Below are 19,839 nucleotides of genomic sequence, written 5' to 3'. Positions count from 1 at the left end.
ATATGACACAACATTTTTATTCAAATATAGCCAACATGGCCAAAACGTAACATTCAGATTCTCAAAAATATACAAAATCCTGCTCATTTCAAGCAATATACAAACATGTACATTGTAGCTTCAGATCGACAATCCAAAAACACTGACGATGCAGTACATGGACTTGTTCTCCCATCTCACTGCGCAGCTTCCTGTTGGGTTTAATAAACAATGAATATAGTGTTACCCTCACATTTGAAGTCAGTGACAACAGACCAATCAAAAGGTTGACAGGCACCTTGCTTAAGAGCACATTGGCCATTCATTTTTAATTATACTGATTTTGGGACTTGTTCAGGACCTCCTCTGTAAATGAAATTACCACAAATCTCTGCTCTGTTTTATCTGTTTGAAGAACTTTTCATTCAAACATAAGTAGAAAAACCAACTCTGATAAACCACACTTACAACTTATTTTGATCATTTTAACCCTTACATACTGTGCAGGTCAAAATTAACCTATTTTTACATTTGAGAGCAGTAACAACATCTTATATCTATATTTTAGCCTTAAATGTTATGACTTGTCCTAAAGTGACCCAGAATATACAACAACGGTTTTGTGCAGCTGATACACATTTATGTTCTGGGTATTATTTACTACAATTCAAATATTTCAAAAATGGTGTTGCATCATTCACATTCAATAACATTCATTAAAATCAATATTGTCTCCCATTTTCATTAATACAGGACCATTACTTAGTGGGATTGTAAGTGTTTTTCTCCATATACAAACTGAGCAAAATAACATAAAAACTAAAGAATAAACTCCTCTCTGCTCTCTGAAAGCTTCTTTAAGGATTCATCACTCATTTTTAATGACAGATCTCAATTTGAATTTCAGGAATTTGATATGAAGACTAATTAGGAGACACTGTGAAGGGTCAGAATACGAACAGTATGTAAAGGTTAAAAACTGCAGGGGTTTAATTTTTTACCATCAGTGGAGTTGTCCCAGAAGCATGTGCTGGCTGTTTGCAGTCCTGCCCCATTTTTCTGCATGATGACACAGGTAACTGTGGGAAAACACACACAAAATAAACAAAGTTTTATAATACCAACTCCAGAGCACAAGAACCATCATCAGATGATATCTAAGGCATTAAGCACACATACCAATGTATTTGAAAGGCTTTCCCAGCTTGCTGAGTTGACTGAGGCACTGCTCCACTACACTGGTGGTCCACTGATTGACTCTGCTGTGCTGGTAGGCATTTCCTCCTATTGCTGCTTCTACTGACTACAGAGACAATTTAAACCAAGATCAACACACTGTCATCATGTCTAATAACAGCCTTAAAATTAGTTAGACATCCACGACTTTATCATCAGTAACAGATCATACAACTTAATGATTAAAAGGTTAATGTATATAAACTACAGCTATCCTGTAGTATGATCTGTAACGTTCGGCACAGATAGGGACGCTGCTTAGCAACCGTTTAGTGTCCATAGCAACCTACGGGTCGCTAAACACAACGTTGCTACCGCTTAACCTGAACTTTGTGGAGAAAACCTTCTTTTTTACAGTCTATGGAGAAAACGAAAGGTGTTAACACTGTTTTTCTTACCTCTTTTATAATCTTGCTCACTTCTTCGACGACGAAAGCAGTCTGAAATACAGAGCAGTGTGTTGTTAATGAACGAAAAATATAGCCGGGCCTTGCAAATCTACGTTTGAACAAACCGATGATCTGACAGTTACCGCCTGAGAAATACTTTTTGAGCTGGCATTTAGTGACAATATCAGAGGGTTATTTCTAGATGATAAAAATACATGCAAATGGTAGTTTAAAGCATGAGACCTACCTCCTCTTCTGCCTGATAGTCGTCCATGGTTGCTGCCGGAAGACAAGTTAACCAGGTTGTTAAACAACACAACTTCCGGTCCCACTTCTATAGAATAAAGGCGCAAGCAAAAACTTAACTAATAAAAGCATCGTGTTCTGTTGTAACTTTCTTTCATACAGTCTATGGTTGTAACGCACTAAAGTATTCTATTTAATTTATATATGTATGCTATATATATTTTTATTTTATTTTATTTTTTATTTTTTTTATTTAACCCCTCAATGTGAGGTTTGCGTCTGAAAAATGAAGTGGCGACAGGAGAGGCGTCGTTAAATTAAGGCGGTGCTTAATTTTGTTCATTTTTCATTTATCCCGCCCCCCCCCCTTAGCAAACTTGCTAAAATGAGCCAGGGGGCGAGATGAATGAAAAAAGAACACAATTATTTTTTTACACAAATATGCCGGAAGTTGAAACAGTTGTGCTGCTAACTCGACGCACAGTCTGACCACATCGATAGTTTCATTGCACTAAACAGCAACCCGGTTTATTCATATATATTAGTTCACTGTTCACATTTTCTCAGATTCTCGTGTGTTCTCACTATTGCAATAAGAATTACAAACGTGTGCTGAGTAAAATGTAAATTAAACCACTTTTGAGCGGAGTGCAGTTATCTAATTCTTCACCAGGGGGAGACAGAGCTCACTTTTTTGTAACGGCATCGCCCGAAAAGTTAAATTAAACCATTATCGCCACATATGTACATGATCTTATTATCACAAATAGTTAGAATAAATCGTGGTCGTATATCTTACCCGAATAAATAAAGAGATTTGCTGTTATTAAATGTATAAAGTCCGTGTTAGCGTGACTGATCGCTTATTGGACTGTGGCTCACCACGTGACCAGAAATAACATTCACTGTCGTAGTATCTTGTAAAGTCAAAATATGCTTTTCTTTGTGCTTTACTTTACATACCAGTCTAAAAGTATCAAAGCTTTTATGCTGTGCTAATTGCGCGTCTTTTGATTGGTTTAAATAAATCTCCATTATCTTAAACCGTGAGTGACAGTGATACTGTAGAGGATGACTCCTTTACAGAGACTATTACACGGTATCGCTTCTCGGCCTTTTGGCTAAGATCAAGTGTAGTATCTGTTCTTATCAGTTTAATATCTGATACGTCCCCTATCCGGGGACCATATATTAAATTGATTTTTGGAACAGGGAGATGGAATAGGGGCTTGCTCCGTCCACTCCACGCATCGACCTGGTATTGCAGTACCTCCAGGAACGGTGCACCCCCCTCTTAATGTCAAAAGATAAAAACCAAATAACAATGCTGTTACTGACTTCCTGCGATTACTGTAAACATTTTCGGATGAGATGTAACAACTTAATCTACTTAAAATGAAACGGCAAATGAAAGTCTTTAAACCTACCAACAGAGATGGAAGACATACTCAAATCTTTAACTCAAATGAAAGAATAAATACTACAATGTAAAACTACTCCATTACAGGCAAGAGTCCTGCATTTAAAATCTTACTCAAGTTTAAGTGCATAAATGTGAAAATAATGCCCATAAAGTGAAAGTAGTCATTGTGCAGAAAATCAGACTGATATATTCTATAAATGTAACAAAGTATATTGTTATCACTGATATGTTAAACTGTAGATAGTATATGAGGTAGGAAAGATGAAATAACAGCTCTACAACACATTTTGATTTATTTTTCAAGAATGAGTTTTAATCTTTGCATTTTTGTAAAATGTTGGAGAATTTGAAAGTGTGTGAAGGAAATTGTCTCTGTGTAGAAGTGTAAGCAACTTGTAGACATCTTAAACATGGTTAAGAAACATAAATAGAATTTTTTTGTAAAGGTCCACAAATCAAAAAGTCTAGTCTGTATGTTGTTTAGATGTAATATATATATATATATATATATATATATATATATATAAACGTGACTGTAGGTAAATAATTAGATGAATTAAAAATAAAATGGAAGTGCTTTCAACCAGAATACCTGTTAATCATGGCAGCCAGGAGAATTCTTTTCTTTCAGCATTCATTAAACCATTTATGTTTTTGTCATGTTGATCTTTTACTCACACATAAGAGAGAGTCACTGAAAAATAACACTCCATTCTGCAGCTCTACACACCTTTCTCTTTATTTTTATTTTCTGATTCTCACTGCTTTTTATCAACCCTTCTTATAAAACTGTAGTCAAACACAATACTGTCCACCCAGTAAAAACAGAAGACCAAGAAACAAAATGTGTTGACATATTTTTTAATTGACATATTTAAAAGAAAGAAAAAACACACTAAACAGAAATTAAACAATGGCACAAAAAAAACCCACAAAATGTTTTCATCTTAATGCACCAAAGAATCTATCCACATCTGTCTGGAGTTCAAGCAACGGAGGAAATATTCAGGTAAATGTATAAAGTCTGAAACTGTCAAAAGTCTAAGAAGAAAAGAGTTTTGTGCATCACTTCTGTGTGATGGGGAATGAATTCTGGTCCATTAACTCGCCAACTCTATCCATCAGGATTGGAACAACCTCCTGCAGGATGAATACATGTGTGTCATCAAGGTCCTTGAGGATGAACTTCTTTCCCAGGGCCATCTTTTCATCCAGGTAGAGGAGGAACTGTTTCATGGCAGGATCGCTGGTCCGGTGAGCAGAGGGAAAGAAATAAAAATGACAAATTCATCATCATTACAGTCTTTTATATGACAAATTATATACTTTTCTTTCACCCTGTGTATCTCAGCAAAAGACATTTCCACAACTTTTTCACATGAAATAACCACATCAACAACTCTTTAGTCACATCTTGTGTCGTCACTTGAGTCATTGCAGCACACAGGCTGGTGGAAGATAGACAAATCTTAACTGCCAACAAACACCACCATAGACTGTGCAAAATAAGTCACACATGTTCCAAAATGAGGTTTGTGTTCAGTTAGTCAGAAGAAACAAGACAATGTGTTGTTCAGATAGCAAAGATGGACATAATCTACCTCAAACATGTAAATGGCCACTTTGAAAATGAAACTATATTTGTATGTTAATGGATTCATTTCAACGGCATTATTCACTGATTTTTATTTGGTGCTAAAGTTGAGGTGAAATAAATTTAATAAAGGCTTATAAATGGAACTCAAGTGCTGTATTATATTTTTATAGATAATTTGGACCTAATGGTTCTCGTGATCAGAACATAAATACAAGTTTCTATGATATGCAGTGTGATTTCTAAACGACGGAAGTGATTACACGTGATGCTTCATTGGTAGTAATTATCTTAAAATCCCGTTATATTTATTTGCTTGCAAATGTTCCCAATGTTACCGCAGTGGGAGCACATAAGAGGGAAAACAACTGCAATATCAATCATCTTTGTCCGCAGTAATCACAAAAACCTCAGCATTGGGGCCATATTATATCCCTGCTTGATTACTATACAAATATTTCTCGGCAGCCTTACTTACCATTCAACAAGGACACCTTTGTGCACGTTGACCATGTTGACAGGTGGAGAGAAACAATCCTGTAAAACAATCAACGTGGATATGTAACTAAAAACACGGTTGAAAACACGAGCATCGACACAGTAATGGGTCAGCTCAGGACAGTAGATAGGGATTCAATAACTTCAAAGCTTCAAAAAATACAAAAATGGTCGCTTAGCTCCCAGTTTGTTGATAAGAGCGTTATAAGTTGACATTTTATCTTAGAAAACGAAAAGTTTGTTCACGATTTAAGAGCACAGCAGCTAATGTTAGCCTGTTTAGCACCAACGTTAGTTGACAAATACAGACCTACAGGCTCATTTTGCGATATTCTGATCAATAACATAATACAAGTGATATGACCAAAGACTATTTACACAACTACATTAACACTAAGAAGTAAAACGACCGACTTTCACCTACCTTATAACTATGGCTGCTTACTGTGATGCTAATTCTGCTAATGTTGTGGAATGACGTACGGCGTGTGTCGAGGGACAAACCTCGGTTCAAATCTGCGCATGTGCCAAGGGAAAGCTTTTGCTGCATGCTAACAATTACAATTAAAGGCACTCATTAAATAGGTTTGCATATTTGATTAAACATGTGATTGTAGGGGTGGGTGATATGGATTAAATCTGCTATCATCACCAACAGGGGCTTGGTAGCTTTTATACCATCAGCCATCAGACTGTACAGCACCACAGCTACCAGTACCTCCCACTAAAAAGACTGATGCTGTCCTTACTATGTTAACCCCAGAACATTACACACGTATATAATCTCAGGAATTTCTGCATTGTGTATTTATATATTACACAGACATTGTTACTGTTTTAGTATTTTATTTGATCACTTTCACCCTTATGCTGCTACTTTTTTTCCCTCACTATATTGCTGTCAATTTGAATAAGTCCAGAGAGCGATCAATAAAGATGCATCTTATTTTATCTCATGATGACATCAAGTTTCCACCAACAAGAAAATCCCAAACTGTAATGTAAATATTTTAAAAGGTCAGACACTGAAAAGATGTTTTGAGAGGAGCAGTACATAGACAAGTCAAATAAAGCCTCCAATCTTACACTTTTTATTGTCAGCATTATTATTGGAAATTTGTACTGCAAACACATGGAGATTAAAACCAATGGATTAGTCCTATGCAATAAATAAAGCAACCTGAACTAATATATTAATACAGGTCCATTTGAGGTAAGGCTCAGGAAGGAAATGTTTTGGCACAAATGTGTCAGTGTAGGTAGAATAAAATACATAAATATAAAATATAAAATCTTAAACCATGGTTCTGGTCAGAGATACTGAGAAGTATGAGTGGTAAAGACATGTAAGTGCATCTGTAAGAAAGTGTGAGCACTAGATGTCAAATTTTAAGCCGGTAAGTCTAAAATGATTTGGGGGGTCAAAAATAAAATCTGGAGCATACTTTCTGTAGAAGCTGTAAACATAGTATTAATGACCTTAAAAATGTCCAAGTGATCTGTAAAATTCACAAGACTTACAAATGAGAGACCAATGTTGGAGCATGTGTAGGAGAAAATGAATCAGCACCCAGGTTTCTTTCATCACAAATATCCATGTGTAAAATAAGTAATGACTCTAGTCATTCTATGCTCACTTTAGTGGTCATTCATTAAAATGTGCAACAAGGAGAGGCAGTTATGTTTCCATTTGGTTGAGGGGAGGGATGACGGTGCTCTCCCCCAATTCAAGTAAAGTTTAACTGGGTTTTTTTATGTTAAGTTGAGTCAGTGGCTGATGTAGCTCTGCAGTGCTTCCTGGATGAACTGAAGACTGCGCTTGTACAGGAATGAGTCCTTCTTTTCTGGCTTGCAGATGTTGAGATGATCTACGTCCACCTCGATCAGATCCCCGATGCCGAGATCTGAAACAAGAACAGGCTTAAGGTAAGGGCCAAGGGAACAAGATTGCTCTTTGCTTGTGCTTTCATATCTGTGCTTCACACAGCAGATAGACATGTCTTATTTTCTACTTCCACTCGTGTTACATACTTGCTGACTGTGTCGGTACCACCAGTATGTTGATCATGGGGCCGATGTTCGTGGGCATCGTCTCTGCAAAGCTGAGCACCTTGAATTCCTTTTCTTTGGCCATGTTCAGAAAGTTCTCGTTCAGGTTGCGCAGTGCTGGTGAGTCTTAAAACACAAGGACAACAGCTCATATTAGGTATCAAACAATTTCCATCAAATAGAAGCACTTTTGGACCTCAGAGTTTATTGTATTCACTAACCTTTACAAAGTTCTCTAACCTCTACAGAGGGGAAGAGGAGATATCTGACATTGATGGAGTATTCAGCCATTGCGGTGCCATTGTGAGGAACACTGTAGAACATAATGCCCTTGGTGTTTTTTAACAGCCCATGCATATCTGGATCCTCTGAGGCATCCAGCAGCATTTTTTTCACAAGCAAACCTGATGAAGAAATTTAACACAAGAGGGTTAACAGACATTGTATTCAGTATGTTCTGAACCAATGATGTTTAATGTAGGGATACACTTATGAGTGCAGTCATTATTAAAATGTACACGAGAGTGCAGGTGTGAATAAGAGTCAGTCATTTGTTGTTTGTTTGTAGTGGTCACTAAACACTGCAGCATCTAACTGAGTGAACAGTATATAAGTCTAAGATACACATGGAAGGTGACTTGTAAAATAATAATGGCTTTGTACGGCACTATCTGGTAACTGTTGCCAGGCGATCACGTTAAATTTCTAAAACAGTAGTAAAGATGAAGTTTCCAGATAAATGGAGTCATCAGATGTTTGTGGTTACGTGAAATCAAGACATCAAGAGGAACAGAGGGTAGCAGGAATGCTAAATTACAGTCATTTGCTTTCATCTTGTAGTAAAATATTACATACTGCCCTCTACACGGTAGTTAATATTGTAAAAACTATCTTTAAAAACCATTACAGAGACAAAGTTCTGACAGAGTATACCTCCCATACTGTGGGCAACCCAGACCACAGGCCTCTCTCCAACTCCTGCTGTCTTTAATTTATTTAGCAGCTCTCGACTTCTGTAGGCCAACGACTTCCTGAAGAGACAAAAACAAAGAATAAATCAATCTTTCACTTATTTATAGCCTGTTGGAATTGTGACTATGTATAATAATGATTAAACATGTAATACTATAGCATTGGAGATAGGTTCATTCCTCTTGTTCATACTGACTATTAAAGGATCCCATTTCCTGTGTGTTCAATGTAAGTGATTGGGCCTAAACCCTGTGTGTCCACACAGTCATTTTGTGCAAAAAATGATTTAAAACTGTATCTGCAGCATATATGAGGCTTCAGTAGTCTGCACTACTCATATCAAGTGGGTATCTACCCCATTTACAGTCTTTTTAGCATCAAATTCCCTCTTTGTGTTTACTCAGACAGAGATTCCCTGTTGAGCTGTGGTGGAAGTATAGATAAGATAAGATAAGATAGATTTTATTTGTCATTCAGATTATACAATATACAGTGCACATCCCAACGAAATTTCGCAGCAATGGCTCAAAATAGTACTGAATATTAAAGAGTGCTGATGTAACAAAAAATACCAACATTGATAATACAAATACATTTTTGCACGGAAGGAGGACAGTGAATTTTGCCCCCCCATCACTTACACTGTAAGTGCATTATAGAGGGATCTTCTGATGGCCAGTATGGATGGTAAGAAAAACCTGTGTCAATGTTCATTTGGGCACCTGACTTTAAGATAGACTTGAAATTTGTGAACTTGTCCTTCATTTTACTATAAGAATTTCACAAAACAATCAGGATCACTGAAAAATAATTTAGGTCATCATTTTGCCCATAACTGCCCAGCAGTAATAACTGTTCATGCTTGAACACCAGTAGAAGAAACGGCGGAATCCTCACCTCTGATTCTCGACAGGGCATTTGGCCATCCAGTCACTGAGGTGGCTGTCATATTCCACTGACAGTACTCTCAGATTCGGACAATCAGAAGCCAACCACGACTGTGAGGTAAAGGACACAAAAACACAGATGAACACTGAGAACTAACCAGACAATTTTAAGTCCACTCACTGTGTACTAAGACTGTTAAATTCAGAGTAGGGTGGGGGACATAGAAAGAGCCAAAGCGCTTAATAATTATGCATAATGCCCCACAGTACCACACTACAACACTATAAGTAATAGAACACACTTATGGTGTATTTCTTACCTTTGGCCAACACTCTGTGTAATCCTCCCTGCTTTCTTTGTCCTTCTTTTCCTCCAATATATTTTGGTCCTTCTGCCGCCAGGTCTTAAAGGCTGCCCCTAGAATCCCATGTATGAACAGCACATCTGCTTTCATTGGCTGGCTGGAAATGAACACATTGTCAAAGGGTTCAACAAATGCCAAACTGATTTAATTGTATAATGAAATGAAATGAATACAAACTAAAATGATATAAACATAGAATGGTCTTCCTACTTGTCACGTGTTTGTGGGTGGAGGATATAGACACCATCTTGGTATTTCTCCTTCACCATCTCCCTGTCCAGGTTGGCGAGAGCACGAGCTGCATGAGACGCCTGCATGACATGAGGAGACTGCATCATCTCAGCCAGGACAGACACCCAGCCTGGAGAAGGTTCAGAGGAAAGGGGATAAAAGATCGGACACATTATAATCGGTTTTCAGTTCAAGAAGTTGAGACAAATTGGCAACATGTAAATGGTAAGACCTTTGAAATTATAGAGTGATTAGATAATATCCAAGATGTAGATCAAGTAAAACACATGAAGGATGTAGATCTTGTTTTTAATAGCAACTACACTATCATCAGTCAACATAACACATAATCTGAATCCTTGTGTTATCATCTAATGAGTTACAGACTTACCAGACTGCACTATTGCCTGGTGGACACTCTCATTGACTGCTAAGTTTCCTATGATGCGAACAATGTTCCTCTGGATCTTTAGGGAGTCTCTACGGAGCTGATAAACCCTCTGGAGGAGCTGTAGACCCCCACTGGCAACTATGTGGTCACAGTGACTCTGGACCTGCAGACAAAAAACATGTGTAAGTTCTAAAGATTTACATCACAATTACAACAAAGCATTAACCACATTCTCTGCATGAGCTAATTCAAAAAGACATGTGTTCAAGGATGGACTGAGTTAACTGATGAGATAATGAAGTTATGCCTGTTTTTGTTCAGAAACCATGAAATTTAAAGGATGATGTGTCCTGTGAACTAAATTAAAACACTGTAGTAAAGATTCTTGCCCCTCCAGCCATGTAACACAAGAATGTACAGAACTGACTGAACTAAAACAAAAGGTGCTTTGAGTTTTGGATGATCTCATATTATAAATTAGACAAGATGTGCTGGAGAATTCATTTCTATATTGTGTTTCCCCCAGGTTTGGCCATGTGTAGGTTATTGACCATTATTACCTTGGAGTGTTGTACTAGTGCCTGCAGACAGAAGGATTCCACCTTCTCAGAGGGAACAGAGGTGAGGCTCTGAGCATAGGGCAGCCCATTACCACCAAAACACCACAGACCCCCCTGCAACATGAAAGAGCGAGTGTTTTAGTGAGAGGATTTAAACATTTGAATAAGAAACTTTTAAATGATTGTTGTTGTCCAGCTGTTTGTGTTCCGTTTGTTTTCCAGGTACTCAGCTTCCTAAAGATCTGTCAATATTACCCGCTGTGCTGCCAGAGACTGAGTGCTCTCTCTGAGGGCCAGTGAGGTGAAGTACTGAACACATTGGTCCACCTCAGTCTGAGGCAGAGATGCCAGCAGCTCCCTCAGTCCATCCTCTGCTGACAAACCCTGTGAAGTTGATAATATATCTTAGTTATTGTTTTATTTACCTGCATGGCATAAAGCTAGTGGAAGATTAGTAGGCAGCCTATGCGATGAATAGTAACTATCGTTCCTTGTGTATTAACAGTTACACATACTATAATCTATTTCTACAGAACATACCATTGCAAAACTAGTTTCTTGAGAAGGCTGCAAAGAAATACAGAAACAGAAAAAACTAGATCTTTAAAAACAGATCACGTTATTATATTGGTATAGAAACAGAGCCTGTGGATGAACATGATTTACAAGTGATGGACAAAAACATTGAGAGAGGTATTCTACATGATAGACTATTTCATGAAGGTACGTACATCCTCTAGGTCAGGTAGTGCAGGTGGAGGCCGGAAGAATCGTAGGTCTACCTGAGGAGTCCGAGCCAGGCCCACTGCTGTTCTCTGGTCTATAAACTGGGCTGCTGTCTGGTACTGGTAATCTGTGTTATTGACGACAGCTGTGATTTAATTGCAGTTCATTTCACGCATTGTAAATCCGAGTCATATATATATTATTTGTTATATATTTTACCGTGCCAGTGGTGATTGTTTGCAAGCTCCTGTACAGCCTGTAGTCTGATGGCTTTAGTGGCTGACTGTGTCCTCTTCAGCAGGACCCATAATGCCACTTCATGTGGGTCAGCATCCACATGGGTGAAGTGCTCTAAGACATACAAATACAGAAAAAAAAGACTGGCTGAACATTTAGAGAAGAAAGTGTGCCATAAATTACTCAAAGGGTACTATTAACTAGCATTCAACAGTATTTACTATAACTAACTACCAGTATCTACAGGACTGTGAGATCACTACAACTAGTAATTTACAAACCTTGTGGTTGCAAACTTTGTGTCATCAACTTGGCAGCTATTCATTTTTAAAAGATCAAAAGTTTATTTATTTAGTGTCTTACTGGAATATAATTTAATTAGACCATCACACGTGTATGAATTCTTTAGGCAATTGCAGAATATACACATTAATACTCAAACTATGTGACCAGAAATTAAAAGGAAGAACATATTTGTGACCCTGTAACATTGTCCAGGAGGAAATGTGCACAATGTATTGATTTATTATGTGAATTTAAAACTGAAATAAACCATGGTTCCTGAGAACTTTAAGACCTGTGTGATATTTCTAAAACAGGATGCACATGTACATAGCAGGTGTTTCCTTTGGCCTTCAGGTACATACTCCACATAAAAATGAGTCGGCAGCTGTACTCTTCTTTGAACAAATATTTATATGACTATTTATATTAGCAACAATCTCTGCGTTCCAGTCCCAAGAAACATTCAAGCAAGTGCTGCAGTTTCACACTGTGCACTTTTAGTGTGATTTCCAGGTGATTTGGTATAAAGGCAACGTGTGGTTTCTTACCATCTAATGATTGCAGCAAAAGCCTAGAGGATATTTCCAGAAACCGTCTTGCTACTTTATGTAGTTCCCTCCTCGCTTTGTGTGTGAGCCCTGGAAAAAACACACAGTGCAAAAAAGGACTACTGTGACCTAGAAAACCAGGATTACATTTATATAAAACACTACAGAGAAAACTGTTTTATAATGATTGCCAGTTGGTATATCAGTTTAGGTTGGTAGTTGACTGTTTCCATTAAATAAGTAAATCTTGACAAGTGGAAGTGGGATCAGTCAACAGACTGACCCAAATATGCAGGCAGGAAAGACTGTAGTGAGGGGAAGGAAGAGTGGACAGGAAGTAATGATAGCAGATGTCACTGGGCACCTGGTCATGGAAAACTTGATATCACTTTGCGGACATCCAAGAATTAAATAAAGCCACTCAGCATATTTGCCAGATGTTATCCAGCTGGTTTGGGTGGCAATGTAAAAAAAAACAAAAAACTGAAAATACAATTTAAAAAATGATTAATTTTAAGTTTTATACAAGGTTTCAAGCTGAATGACATTTAGTACCTGCAGCAAGGTTCTCCTTTTCATCTGAGGGAGTGGCTCTCAGATAAATGTAAGACTTGTACTTCTCCTGAAGAATGGCACTAGTGTCAATGGTCACAGCCTTGTCCAAGGCAATGACCTCATAAGTAATAAAAAGACAGCCCCTGTAGAGAGGAGATGATAAACTCAGGCATGCATGCTTGGGCATACATTTCACAGAAATGTCGCAACCAAAGTTTAAATCAAACTTACCCAAAGACAACCGCACCAGTGACTTTTGCAACCTTCCCTAGGTTTCAACAGGAGATCTATTTTAGACAAGGTTTAAAACTGTTCTCAAAGGTTGAATCAATACATTTAAAATCAATAGGTCTATGAGATTGCTGACATTAAGTGGCGTTTCACTCACTTAAATCTTTCCACTGTAGCACTTTCCTCACACCAGGCGGCCCAGCTGTGCTCAGTCTCCGACAGCGGATCAAACGCAGAGCGGCAGCAGACATCCTCCGCCTGCATGTGAGCACACATCAGACCTCACTACCAGCCAGCTGTCATTGTCCTAATCTGTATGTCTGACTCTGTATCACTCACAGGCTCAGACATGCGGGCAATGATCATGTAAGTCTACCTTTTTGTGTAAAAGCTACTGTAAAGGACGTACATAAATAACACTGTACCTGCAACTCATTATTTACTAAATATACTGCAAATGTACCAACTACTGGCAACAACAAGACTTAGCGTTAATATAACTAACTTGTGACAATCGTGACAATCGACTGTTAACTGACATTAGCAAGCTAGTCAAAGTAGAGAGACATTAGCTACTTTACATGTCTAGCGTAGTTCATAGCTATCCGTCTCTTAACCCAACTAGACAAAGCCATTTGTGTTTCAGTCGTCAGTCTTTTTGATTAATGTTTCACACACAGCTCAGCTTAGCTCAAACACCGGTGTTATGTAGAAGTCTGTTACCCCGTTGATAGATGTTCTCTCTAACTCATAACCTCAACCAGTCATCTACTGTAGTGCTTATTCTTAACCCAAGTTCACCTTAACCACAACCAGCTAACCCTAACCATAACTTAACTCCAAACGCGGATGTGTTAGTATGAGAAACATATTTTTAATAGGAGGTGAACATTATTCGAGAGGGGAACCGACTTCGACACACCACCGATGGTAAGTTAGCTAACGTAAGTCAACCTTTAGCTAACACAACCGTTTCAAACATTTACCTAGGCTACATTTTAAGAGCTTACAGCTAATCTACCCAAACTGTGCACTGAAGTTAACAGTTTTGTCATAGTTTAAAGGTGAAATTACCTTATTTACCGACCGACAGCCGTCCAGGAAGGCCACCGGATGAACGTCCCCGGTTCATAACCACAACGTAAAAACGTCTCACCAATAATACGTCATCAGAGTAATAACAGCAAAGTTATATGTCAAATATGCTTTGTCTTGTACTTTGTGTCAATTTGAGTGTAGTGTAATGAGAACACGTTAAATTTTCTCTTCATGTAATAAAATAACAGTATGCTGTGTTTCTGCTGTGAGGGGGCGGGTCTTCCTTTCACCCTGGTTCTCTGGGGGCTCCTCTGCCCTTCACTTCCCAGACCTCACTTTAGAACACCAGTTCCCCCTTCATGAAATAGCTATCAAAATAGACATTAATATAACGAAGCCCATTTCTGCCAATGTGTTGAAAAAAAAAAAAAATCTGTTAGTCAATATAATGAGATACTAATAAGTCATAAGGTAAGTCATTATTTTGAGATAGTTTTTCATTATTTTGAGTTACAAAGTCAATATTTTAAGATAGTATCTCAAAGTAATGAGACACTATCTCAAAATATTGACTTAGTTTGAGATAGTATCTCATTATTTTAAGAGAAGTCATTACTTTGACATAATCTACTAAGTAATTACTTTGAGATAATAAGTCATTATTTTGAGAAAATTTCTCATTATATTGACTTACAAGATTTTTTTTCATCACATTGGTGGAAATGGGCTTCGATACAAATATAATTTATCTGATTGAAGAAAATAGGGGAAAAAAAGCTAAACGTCTGTTGTGTGAAGCATGCAATAGACTGTTATTGCTGTTGTAAAGGTTGAGGTCTGACACTATAGGTTTTTTTCATTATTGATTAATTAGTTGATTATTTTATTGATTCATCAGTCGTTTGGTCTATAAAATGTCAGAACATGGTGAAAAATGTTGATCACTGTTTCCCAGAGCCCACAATGATGTCCTCAAATGTCCAGATGTGTTCCCATAAACAGTCCAAATCCTGTTTACTAACATATAAGACTAAACAAACCAGAAAATATTCACATTTGAGAAGCTGAAAAACATGTAATCTGTACATTTTTTCTTAAAGAACAAGAGATGAATCGATTATCAAAACAGTTGGCAATTAATTTCAACTAATCGATAAATTGACTAATCTTTGCAGCTCTGAAAGATTATAATCACACAGACGGTGCTTCATAGAAAGGGTTGTTGATGCCAGGTATTTCCATTATTATGTCAAATAATGAAAAACCCAGTTGTCATACTTTTGATTGTTACTTTTATTGCATTAACTTATGAGCAAACTCCAGTAAAGTACATTCAAACACACATAATAGAAGAACTTTAGACACCTAATGCCCACTTCTCTGTGACTCTTTCACGCTCACACATACTGTCCATGCAAACACACACACTAAATTATTTTGAATGCCATAAACACCCACATACCACAGCTCTGCAAAAAAACATGTGAGGCAGTAAACAAACAAACAAACAAACAAACAAAAAACACCAAATAATTTTAAGTTATAAATCAGCCCATGCCAGGGTTTTGCAAAGATATTTCACTGATGTATCTTTAATTGATTAATTACAGGATAACACACAAGCACTTGTCTTCCTTTGAACTACACAGCATGCTTCCCCCCTTCTTTTTTTTTTGCATAGTTATCAAATGATCAGCAGCGGCAAACCAGAAATCTTGCCATGCATCATAAATACCAAGATAATTAAATGTATTTTTAGTTTTTTGCCTCGTCTAAATTAAACAAAGATTATTTGCAAGCATACACTTGTGTCAATCACCACTCAATACTGACTGCTTAGTGTTAAGATATATATTGAGGAGAAGATTTAGTTAGATTTTATTTTATGACTGACATTTCAACCACACTTAAGCTCATCACAAGTGTCAAGTACAGCCAGTGACACACCATAAACTACATATCCCCAAAATGTTCAAATGTATCAATAACTCAACTTAAAGATGACAAAAAATGGAGAAACATTGCCTGTATTCAATTAACAGCTTGTGGTCCAAGCACTGGAACTTGTCCTGAGAAAGACCAAGTGTGGTCGAAACATCGTCAATACAATACAATACAATAAAATCACTGGAGCTTAGTGCATGGTCATCTTCTCTTCAGTAAATGTCATTGCAATGATTAGAACCTAACTTCATAGTACTTTCACCAGGCAGCTCTATTGTTAAGATATTGTCATTTCTGCTCATAAATAGCCACTGCAACATTGTTGAAGTATCAGTATTGAATGATGAAAGTCAAGTATGCTTATGTCAAGACCTATTGTTTAGCAAAACCAAAAGATAAACAAAACAGATGTTTGTGTGTCATTGTGCTTTATGAGCAGGATACTCAATGACCTTGACTTCCTTAGTCTTTCCAACCAGATCCACCTGGTCATACAAATCAGATTTACAGATTTAGTCCAATATTATTTGTAAATCCATTTACAACTCTGAGGTCATTCAGTTAATGTGAGCCTCCTCTCAGGTGCATGTTTCCTGATAAGCTCTGATGATGCTCTCATATGCTGGAGGTGGGGTCTGTGTAACTTGGAAACCCCTCACACCATTGTTCCCCCAAAATGACTCAGGTCTGGGTGGGGTGGCAGGCGTTTGGGCTGCTGTTTGAGCTGACCCAGCCGAGGTTGTCAGAGTTGGTGTTCGAGGCAGCGTGGTCTGGCTCCCCTCCTCTGCCTCTCTCGCGATTTGGCTGCATTGGAGGAGAGGGTGGAAGGTTGAGGCCCTAAAGCTTGATTTGTGCCCCAGTGGGTCGAGGTGATCTGGTGAGGAAGTCTGCCGGTGGAAGCTGAAAGCAGCACTGACCAAACTGTTGTTGCTCCGCCGGTCATAGCTGCTGTTGCGGTTGAAGCCCGGGCGGGAACGGGGGGAGGTGCGCGATTGGCGAAGCGGGCGGCGGGTGATGCTGGCAGAGCCTGCTCTGCGGGACATCCATGTCAGGATCACGTAAACAAGGGCCCCCAAGACCAGGCCCACCGCCATGGACACACAGAAAGCTATGATCAGAGGAACTGGGAGGAAAGAAACATAAATCATGTATCTTATATTTTATGATCTATGCTGCAGTATGTAATTTAAGTTTGGTCTCTCTTTATGATTTTTTCCAGCCCCATTAACTTTTTAACTCTTCAATGTGAGGGGCAAGAGTGTACAGAAAATGTTATCTACACACAACACATCTAAACGCACTTTATCCCCAATTACTTTTTTTTTTATCATTCCTTGGGAATGGAAAGAATTTTAATTAGAATCTATGTTACCAAGATTTGAAAAAACATCTGTTCGTAACAAATGCTGGATTGCCAACAGTGTCTTGCAAGATGGTGTCTCTTGACAAAATAATAACAGCCTTTCCTCTGTCATGTTTACCAAAGCAAGACTTTTACAGACAACAAACTGATTACATTTCATTCCCACATAAAAACAAGGCACTGGCTTTTTTGCTCTCTTTGCTTCTTTGCCTTGTAAGCAGTAGTGCCAACATAAGTGTGCTTGAGAGAAGAGAGAGAATGCAGCTGCTAAGACAAATCCCGTCGGATAGCCGCCAGGGAAAACAAATCAATGTCCTTTCAATACAGTTAAGCGTTGAAATGACTGAATCCACTGCTACATGCCCATATTTCCACAGAAGTTTTTTCTATGACTTTAAGAAAGCTAAAAGCAGACTTTGGTCAGAGATCATCTGGAAATGACTTTTGGGAAAGGGGGGGGGCGGCATAGAAGTTCTCCCTAGAGTTAGTTTGTGTGTGTGTGTGTGTGTTATGTTACTTATTTAAAATTGAGAAAGACTTCTTAAAATGCTCTTATTAGTTTGATAGTTTTTTTCAAAAGAAATCAGGCCCACATACTGAATCTATTCCAGAGACGATTAATTCCTGAGAGAACAGTGATGCCAATCAGAGAGACCACATGAAAATGACCACCTAAAACAGACAGGAAGTTAAGAAAAACAACAACTCACCAGCATCGAACGACTGAAGTATTTCCAGAAAGACATTAGTGGTGTTCTCAGCCATGATTGTTCCTGTTTTGTCAGAGGAGAAGAGAGACTGATACTCAGTTCAGTCTGTCTTTTACTCTCTTCTTCTCCCTTCTCCTCTTCTTCTGTCAACTCTTGCCCGTTTCTCTTCTCTTCTGATGGATTTTCCTGTCTTTCTGTCTCCCCTCTTTCCTGTTCTCTCACTTTCTCCCTCTCTCCCCCCTTGCTCACTTTCTCTGTCAGTATGTCTGTCTCCCTCTGAGGGAGACTCAGCCCAGAGGCACACAGGGCTGGCGGCTAACTCTGGCAGTCGTCTTGTTTATGGAAGCGGAAAACTACACTGTCACATTTCCTGCTTTTCTGCTTGAAATTAGCAACAGGAGTGGCTTATCTATCCAGGACAGAGATCCTGGAGGTGGGGAGACGGGGTGTTGCTGTAATCACTTCCTCTCCCATCATTTCCTTGAGGTTGATTAATGTAAAACAGAAAATACCCTGTGCCATAAAAGTCATTCCTTCAGCTTTTTCCATAGGACAGTTCACCACACTCACCAATATTTTTTTTTCCCTTTCAGAAATGATAAATATTTCAATGTCTCATTTTTACTTCCTCCACAGAGACCACAGGTAACAATTTTGCCATTAACTGCTGGGTGTTGAAGGCAAAACCTCAGCTTTGATAAGTGGTGACAATACTTTTACTGCTTTTAATACTCTCTTATAATAATGCAAAAGTGATACTACACTGGTGCATTGTTAAACGGCCTGTGAGTATGTGGATATCTGCCTCTTCTGATTTTCTGCGTCTTTGTTAGTAAGCTCAGTCTTTCCACAGTGTCTGCCAGGTCAGTGGTGCCTGCATTGGACGTCTGGTCCTTTTCTAAGTTGGAGAGATCCAGTAAAAACAGTGTAGTTTGATAAGATAAAAAAATGCACTCTACACACTCTACACATTTGTTGCTTTGAGCACTTTTGAGTTTTCCTTTCTGCTGTTAACAAATCAGTGTACGGTGAATGAAAAGTAAACTCATGTGTTACTCGATTTCATTGCCAGCAATATCCCACAGTAATCAAATCCAACCTGCAAGGTCATCGATACAGGCAGGAGGAAGGATGCGAGAAGTCATATTGGTATGCATCTAATGTAGACCAGTCTATTTGCTTTATCAACTTCCTTTTTTTTCACCCCCAGGCCAGTTTCATGGTCAGAATCTAGACGTTGATCAGAAGCCATCCTACTTGACCTATTACTCCTAGCCAACTAAAACAAAACATTTTTTGATTTTCAGACAAAATCTTTGTGTGAGCTTAATATATTAAGACGCTGAAACACTTTAGCCTCCTGACAGAGAAAGAATGGCCTG

The 19,839-nt window shown here is 38.2% G+C and overlaps 4 protein-coding genes and 1 non-coding gene across 6 annotated transcripts; 1 reads left to right on the top strand and 4 right to left on the bottom strand.

Annotated features, from left to right (window-relative positions):
* Nucleotides 1–106: 106 nt before the first annotated feature.
* Nucleotides 107–2,556, bottom strand: dynlt1b (dynein light chain Tctex-type 1b). Its single transcript, XM_053336693.1, has 6 exons — nt 2,541–2,556; nt 1,852–1,883; nt 1,614–1,655; nt 1,159–1,282; nt 981–1,058; nt 107–191 (listed from the first exon to the last, which is right to left on the bottom strand). The coding sequence occupies exons 1-6, from the start codon at nt 2,554–2,556 to the stop codon at nt 121–123; spliced, it is 363 nt and encodes a 120-aa protein (XP_053192668.1). The 3' UTR covers nt 107–120.
* Nucleotides 2,557–2,951: 395 nt separating this feature from the next.
* LOC128377631 (U2 spliceosomal RNA) lies at nt 2,952–3,142 on the top strand. Its single transcript, XR_008323338.1, has one exon. It is a non-coding gene; the product is annotated as a U2 spliceosomal RNA (small nuclear RNA).
* A 965-nt stretch (nt 3,143–4,107) lies between these two features.
* On the bottom strand, nt 4,108–5,854 carry gtf2h5 (general transcription factor IIH, polypeptide 5). The gene is made up of 3 exons (XM_053337357.1): nt 5,790–5,854; nt 5,346–5,404; nt 4,108–4,519 (listed from the first exon to the last, which is right to left on the bottom strand). Exons 2-3 carry the CDS (start codon nt 5,378–5,380, stop codon nt 4,339–4,341), a joined length of 216 nt encoding a protein of 71 aa, XP_053193332.1. The 5' UTR covers nt 5,381–5,404; nt 5,790–5,854; the 3' UTR covers nt 4,108–4,338.
* Nucleotides 5,855–6,203: 349 nt separating this feature from the next.
* serac1 (serine active site containing 1) lies at nt 6,204–14,521 on the bottom strand. Of its 2 annotated transcripts, none has more exons than XM_053336920.1 (17): nt 14,477–14,521; nt 13,560–13,660; nt 13,403–13,439; nt 13,172–13,314; nt 12,617–12,706; nt 11,766–11,897; nt 11,552–11,673; nt 11,076–11,204; nt 10,821–10,934; nt 10,261–10,423; nt 9,849–9,999; nt 9,594–9,735; nt 9,284–9,384; nt 8,348–8,445; nt 7,636–7,818; nt 7,397–7,540; nt 6,204–7,269 (listed from the first exon to the last, which is right to left on the bottom strand). In XM_053336920.1, the coding sequence occupies exons 2-17, from the start codon at nt 13,651–13,653 to the stop codon at nt 7,133–7,135; spliced, it is 1,980 nt and encodes a 659-aa protein (XP_053192895.1). In that variant the 5' UTR covers nt 13,654–13,660; nt 14,477–14,521; the 3' UTR covers nt 6,204–7,132. The 2 variants fall into 2 exon arrangements, with proteins under 2 accessions (XP_053192895.1, XP_053192896.1); XM_053336921.1 differs by lacking the exon at nt 14,477–14,521 and adding an exon at nt 13,779–13,796.
* A 953-nt stretch (nt 14,522–15,474) lies between these two features.
* Nucleotides 15,475–18,784, bottom strand: myct1a (myc target 1a). Its single transcript, XM_053336954.1, has 2 exons — nt 18,458–18,784; nt 15,475–17,507 (listed from the first exon to the last, which is right to left on the bottom strand). Exons 1-2 carry the CDS (start codon nt 18,510–18,512, stop codon nt 16,963–16,965), a joined length of 600 nt encoding a protein of 199 aa, XP_053192929.1. The 5' UTR covers nt 18,513–18,784; the 3' UTR covers nt 15,475–16,962.
* Nucleotides 18,785–19,839: the final 1,055 nt, after the last annotated feature.

Source organism: Scomber japonicus, chromosome 17 (genome assembly GCF_027409825.1).
Source record: "Scomber japonicus isolate fScoJap1 chromosome 17, fScoJap1.pri, whole genome shotgun sequence".
Classification (NCBI taxonomy): domain Eukaryota; kingdom Metazoa; phylum Chordata; class Actinopteri; order Scombriformes; family Scombridae; genus Scomber; species Scomber japonicus.
This window is presented reverse-complemented; position numbering and strand designations above follow the sequence as displayed.

Coding starts and splice junctions, on each gene's coding strand:
- dynlt1b (XM_053336693.1), bottom strand. Junction 1,283..1,613: donor TGAGCAAGATTATAAAAGAG/GTAAGAAAAACA, acceptor TTGTCTCTGTAG/TCAGTAGAAGCAGCAATAGG. Junction 1,059..1,158: donor AAAGCCTTTCAAATACATTG/GTATGTGTGCTT, acceptor GTTTTCCCACAG/TTACCTGTGTCATCATGCAG.
- serac1 (XM_053336920.1), bottom strand. CDS start 13,653: ATGTCTGCTGCCGCTCTGCGTTTGATCCGCTGTCGGAGACTGAGCACA. Junction 9,736..9,848: donor CACCCACAAACACGTGACAA/GTAGGAAGACCA, acceptor GTTCATTTCCAG/CCAGCCAATGAAAGCAGATG. Junction 8,446..9,283: donor TGCCCTGTCGAGAATCAGAG/GTGAGGATTCCG, acceptor TTGTCTCTTCAG/GAAGTCGTTGGCCTACAGAA.
- gtf2h5 (XM_053337357.1), bottom strand. CDS start 5,380: ATGGTCAACGTGCACAAAGGTGTCCTTGTTGAATG. Junction 4,520..5,345: donor AAAGGTGTCCTTGTTGAATG/GTAAGTAAGGCT, acceptor TCACCGGACCAG/CGATCCTGCCATGAAACAGT.
- myct1a (XM_053336954.1), bottom strand. CDS start 18,512: ATGGCTGAGAACACCACTAATGTCTTTCTGGAAATACTTCAGTCGTTC. Junction 17,508..18,457: donor ACTTCAGTCGTTCGATGCTG/GTGAGTTGTTGT, acceptor CTTTCCTCCCAG/TTCCTCTGATCATAGCTTTC.